The sequence below is a fragment of the Giraffa tippelskirchi genome, chromosome 3 (assembly GCF_054371585.1).
Source record: "Giraffa tippelskirchi isolate mGirTip1 chromosome 3, T2T-mGirTip1v1.2.pri, whole genome shotgun sequence".
Lineage (NCBI taxonomy): Eukaryota > Metazoa > Chordata > Mammalia > Artiodactyla > Giraffidae > Giraffa > Giraffa tippelskirchi.
The window spans coordinates 177,140,639-177,146,638 of record NC_137277.1 but is presented as its reverse complement, the minus strand read 5'-3'; the positions used below and the strand labels follow the sequence as shown (position 1 = coordinate 177,146,638).

At 46.5% G+C, this 6,000-nt stretch overlaps 1 protein-coding gene across 15 annotated transcripts in view; it reads right to left on the bottom strand.

Annotated features, from left to right (window-relative positions):
* Positions 1–992: 992 nt before the first annotated feature.
* The window catches only part of EIF4E2 (eukaryotic translation initiation factor 4E family member 2), a 29,633-nt gene continuing 24,625 nt past the window's right edge, over positions 993–6,000 (bottom strand). For all 15 annotated transcript variants that reach the window (XM_081585710.1, XM_081585695.1, XM_081585696.1 and 12 more), the window contains one exon: positions 993–3,600. In XM_081585710.1, coding sequence (XP_081441836.1) covers positions 3,561–3,600 — 40 coding nt within the window. In that variant the 3' untranslated portion in view covers positions 993–3,560. The remainder of the gene's footprint in view (positions 3,601–6,000) is intronic.

Below are 6,000 nucleotides of genomic sequence, written 5' to 3'. Positions count from 1 at the left end.
ATTGCCGGGAGAAATATCAATAACCTCACATATGCAGATGACACCACCCTTATGGCAGAAAGTGAAGAGGAACTAAAAAGCCTCTTGATGAAAGTGAAAGAGGAGAGTGAAAAAGTTGGCTTAAAGCTCAACGTTCAGAAAACTAAGATCATGGCATCTGGTCCCATCACTTCATGGGAAATAGATGGGGAAACAGTGTCAGACTTTATTTTTGGGGGCTCCAAAATCACTGCAGATGGTGATTGCAGCCATGGAATTAAAAGACGCTTACTCCTTGGAAGGAAAGTTATGACCAACCTAGATAGCATATTAAAAAGCAGAGACATTACTTTGCCAACAAAGGTCCGTCTGGTCAAGGCTATGGTTTTTCCAGCAGTCATGTATGGATGTGAGAGTTGGACGGTGAAGAAAGCTGAGCGCTGAAGAATTGATGCTTTTGAACTGTGGTGTTGGAGAACTCTTGAGAGTCCCTTGGACTGCAAGGAGATCCAACCAGTCCATCCTAAAGGAGATCAGTCCTGAGTGTTCATTAGAAGGACTGATGTTGAAGCTGAAACTCCAATACTTTGGTCATCTGATGCAAAGAGTTGACTCATTGGGAAAGACCCTGATGCTGGGAAGGATTGGGGGCAGGAGGAGAAGGGGACGACAGAGGATGAGATGGTTGGATGGCATCACCGACTTGATGGACATGAGTTTGGGTTAATTCCGGGAGTTGGTGATGGACAGGGAGGCCTGGCGTGCTGTGGTTCATGGGGTCACAAAGAGTCGGACACGACTGAGCGACTGAACTGAATGATTAATATAAATTAGAGAACAGTTTTCTGATATTACATTCATGTAAATGATGCTGGCAGTGTCTGGACTCTTCCACATATTTTGTTCTGGAATGCACTTAAAACAAAGACTCAAGTGCTGAAGGGCAGAAGCAGGAAGCAAAACACTACTAGTACCCCATTTTCCATTGTATTAAAGAGTCCACAACCAGGTTCTTGCTGATATTTTCCATTTATTACTGCAGTAGACAATTGCTCTGAAAGTGCAACACTAAATCACTCTTGTCACAGCCTCTGCTCCTCCACTGGCAAATACTTGGAAATTCATTCTTGGAGCATCGTGGACCACAAGCGTCTCTCTGGGTGGAAAACTGTCACTGCCAATGTCCCAGGGCAAACACACACACACATGAATGGGAAGGTAAGAGGAGTAGAGCACTGGTGAGGTGTGGGGCCAGTTTCTGTGGGTCCTGGGAACAGCCCGCCTGGGCACAGTGGACGCCCCACCTCCAGCAGCCACCCAACACATCTGCTAGGTTGGCAGATGCCTGGTGCGTCTTTCTTCCTTTTTCTCTGGAAATGGTGATACCATAACCGCAACTGTGTCCTGTCTCAGTGTCACGGAGGTCCATGGAGTCATTAGGAATTGAAAAGACCTCACAAGCTAGTGTGGAAAACAGGTGGTTTAGAGAACTGACTCTTCGATCTTTGATTTAAAGCTGTTAGGCAGAAGATCTGGAGAGTTCTAGGGTAACACACTGCCTAGCAGAAATAGCTCTTGTTCTAGCCAGCATATTTTTGATGGGGAAAAAATAACTTTCAAATACTGCAAAGACAAAGGAGGAAGGCAGGGGGCAGGGAGTGACACCAGCAGCTCTGGAAAACACAAGAGACTAAGAAATTAAAACAAGACCCCCCACCCCCCACAAAAAAACCACAAATATGGACAACTAAGCACTTGGCCTGACAAAACCTTCACTCGTGAACATGTAACAAACATATGCACCCACACACACAAGCTAACAGTCAGTCAGGTAGATGCCCAGAGGGCAAACCCAAACGTCCGCTCTCTTTGGAATTTTCATGGCAAATCTGAGTTTAGGCAAAAGTGAAGACCTCCTTGGGTCTAAACTAAACTAAGTTTAGACCCCTCCCTGGGGTCTAAACTCAGGAGGCAGGGTTTGTCCCCTGCTTGGGCCAACATTGCTCCTGTATTTGTCTGAGCCCTTCACAACTGTCTGGGCACTAGAGTTTATTCTTCATACTCCTGGAGTTTAAATCGCTGCTAGACCTTCTCTGATCTAACTTCACCTGCAATGGAAGCACCTCCCTTTTGGCCCCTATACACCTCTGTTCTTTTAGGAATAAGCATCCCAAGACAGTGGTATGAGAGAGTGTTCAGGAGTTGGAAAGTAAGAAGAGTAATATAAATACCAGAAGGAAATGCCTGTTACTCTCCTATGATTTCTCTGAGACCAGGTGGCCAAGGCTCCTGGCCTGCAAGGATAGGTTTTAGGGGAGGCCTTAATTTAAGGTACTGCAATCTGTGCTCACAAGAGCCAAGTAAGATGGCACTCCTTGGAGATTGCTGAGGACTGGTCCTCGGTACTTATTCCAACCCTAGGTGCTCTATGACCTCTCTGACTTCAGTTCTTCTGGAGTCAAATCACCAGGCTTCTCTGGCGTGTGTCTGGTCATTTTTAGAGCCTGCCTGCAGCAGCCCACAAGGTTTGTGTTGGGCTTCCTGGATCAGCACATACCAGCTAAAACATTTACCAGGTGATGAGGACTGACAGCAGGTTTCTCCACCATTGCAGACAGGCAGAGCTATGCAAAGAAAGCCGTCCATCACGGTCACCTTTTCTCCAGATGTCCAGTTTTGAGATCATAGAACTGACCATGTTAACACAGCCAACTTCTGTTTCCCTTCCTCCATGAGGGGAATGCAAGAAACCACAGCAACAGGCTGGACACAACAGGTCCTGCCCATCTGGGAACCTGGGTCAGAAACCACCCTCAGCTCCAAATCCTGCCCTTGGAACCTCTAGTATAACTTCGCTCCTCATCAAACTGCAGTTTGGTGCAGTTTAATTTACAATCATACCTTCTAAGCCGCCTCAGTGAGACCTGTGTGGCCCACTGGTTACAATTCTAAGTGCAGCAGTGCCTAAAAGGAAAGAGTCCCACAGGAGGGAAGACTGGAGGGCGTAAGGCAGGAGAAAGGCAGGAGACTACAGAATCAGTAACACACATTCCAAAAGGGTGGCCTTGGGGGACAAGGGGTGTGAAATAAACAAAATGTCCCAATAATTTAACGGCAGATCTAGAAGAGAGCGTTTATAGCTATTCTGGGACTCTCTAACAAAACGCTTTTCCTGGATGCACAGACATTCATAATACTGCTCACTCTCAGTCGACAGCTCTGGCTTGTACACGTGGTCACGACGCCCTTCGTACAGCAGAGGAGAGCACGACAGAGTGCCCGGGAGGCACCTGGACAGCACACAGCAAGACGAAAGGCTGAACTCCCCCCAACAGAACCCCATTAAAAAAAAAAAAAAAGTCTCCCTATTACAAAGTCACGTGTTCCGTTTTTTCCGCTTTATAAAGTCAGCGACGCTGGAGGGTGTCTAGCGGAATCCGTCCTCCAGGAATGAGTGCAAAAGGGGAGCACGCGGCTCGGGGACGTCCCTTCGGTGAGCAGATGGAGGGGCCAGCCGGAGACCTCCCATCCACTTCGGACAAACACACATACAGAAAAGGATTATTGCCAGCTGTGTACTCTCACAAGGTGATTTTTGTATTTCGAAAGCTTGAATTGTCCCTGAAAGAAAAAATGGGAGAAAAGAGAGCATTCAGTACACAGTGTCATCTCCAGACAACACACACACACAGGGGGAAACCTGAGCTTGGCAGCTCTGGGGCCCACCTGACACCTTGGGACCTTCCTTCCTTGCTCACCTAATGCCAGCGTAGCCATAGGCCTCACAAGTCCCTTCAAACGCTTGGGCACAACTGGCTATAATAGCAAGAGGTCAGAAACAACCCAAATGCATGTGAACAGGGGACTAAATATTAATTAACAGGGGGCTAAATATTAATGGGACACTGGGCAGCTTTTAAAAAGGGGAAAAGAAGCTCTCTACTGAGACTTCTGAAAAGAAGTCTTTCTCCCAGAGAGACCGATAGGGTTAAGGTGCAGAACAGCGTGTGCACGTGATGTACGACTGTCTGTGTAAGTGGGGGTGGAGGAAATAAGGTTTTTATTTGCCTCAAGTTAAGCCATACATACTAAAATGCTGTAAGACTCCATGGGAATCAGTGACAGTGGGTACCTGGGGCGTGTGCTGGCAGGGGAAGGGGACTCTGGAAACTGGGCTAATGGAGAAAGAGTGGAAGGGGAACCTCTTTTTCTGTTTTCTTACACACACATATGCACACAGAAAATGTTTTAAAAAACTGAACCATCAATTTGTATTATATACTCAAAAAAGAAAAAAAAACAACCAACCAAAAATCCTTTGGTTCAAAACTTACAGCTGCTTACAAAAGGATATTCCAGGAAGTGAAATCTGGACATCCTTCACTTTAAAAACTTGGCATGTACATCCATGTGTGCAAATGTGTGCGTGTAACAAATCACAAGATATCTTCTTAGTTGCCTTCTAGGGGGTGCAGACAGGTTTGGCTGCCCACTAGTAACCTCTCCTGTTTCAGCCTAGAAATCCAACACCTTAGCCATTTTAATCCCCAAATCTCAGGGCTGGAAGGGGCTTTAAAAGTCACTGTACCTACTGCTCTGGCCCCAGGCTTCGGACTTAAGTTTGTGTGAAATTTTGAGACATAAATTCTCATTAATCTGATTTTGGAATCATTTCCTCCATTTAATTTTAATGGCACATTCTAGAAGCTTTGGTTTTCATTGACCTGTCGGAGAATTGCTACAACTGACTGGGTATCTGGCAACTGGACTGGAGAGAGTTAATACTGACGAATACGTATGCTCAGCCCAGCCAAACAGCAGTGTCTTCCTGCAGATGGCTAACCAAGTCTCCCCCGTGATGCTGGCAGGCTGACAGTAACTTACAGCCCTCACTACACAGACAAGTAACTGCAGATAAGAACACCGAGAGGGAAACCAGAGCTGGCATGGGTGAACTCTGGCTGGGAAGAAACTGATGTTATCTCAAAAGCCCACTGGCATTTTTGTAACTGACATGCATGGCCATGCAGCTCCATGATCAATGTTACTAGAATTTGAATGATTTCCATCTAAGGAGTTGGCTGAACACAAAGAGAACTTAGTGGAGTGATCATCTTTTTAAAGGGACGTCCAAAAGGACAGACTCCCCTGAGGTGCCACAACTAGTTAGCAAAGAAGGAGGCATCTGATAGTAAGACAGAGAAAAGCAGGAGTCACTGAGGTGTGCTAGTTGAGTGCCCCCAGGAACGCTGTGCTGCAATACTGAGGGCTGTATGATGGAGAACACCTCTAAAAACAAAGAAGTGGTTGGGAAGGAAGGATTTGTTTGGCTTCCTTCTTCCCCTTTGATGCCATCTCGATCCCCATGGGCCACCTGGTGGCTCAGATGGTAAAGAATCCTCCTGCAATGCAGAAGACCCAGGTTCGATCCCTGGGTGGAGAAGAACCCCACAGATCAACTGGATCACAAAAGTCAATCAGCAGGGAGACCAGAAAGGCAGGGCTTCGGGAAGGCAGAATCAGAGAATCTTCTGACTATGGGAGAAGGATCCGTCTTGGAGTGGGAGAGATGGCAGGCAAATATCCGGACTCAGTCTTTTCATAGCTGTTTACTGATGTAAAGAAGAACATTCTCAGGATTAATCGTCCCCGTGAACAGGGCATCTTATCTTCTGGGAGAACTCCTGTGCTGTGCTGGAGCTGGGCCAGAAACAAATTCTCTCGGGTGGCAGGTAAACCAAAGAGCTCTACAACATGTTCCCATTCAGAAAGAGGTAATATTTAATTATACTGTCATAGATCTCTTCATAGAAATCCTAACAAATCAGAAGCATTCTAAAGTTTATTTGCAAAACAGAAATGGGGAGGAACAGAGTAATGGAGCTAGGAGAATCCAGCTGTTTTTCCTCCAGAGTCTGATATAAAAGAAAAACAGAAGAACGAGGGTGGGCAACAGGCTCCTGATGACGACAGGCTGAAGCAAGCTGGTGGCAGTGGGCCCCTCAGGTCCAGCCTTTGTTT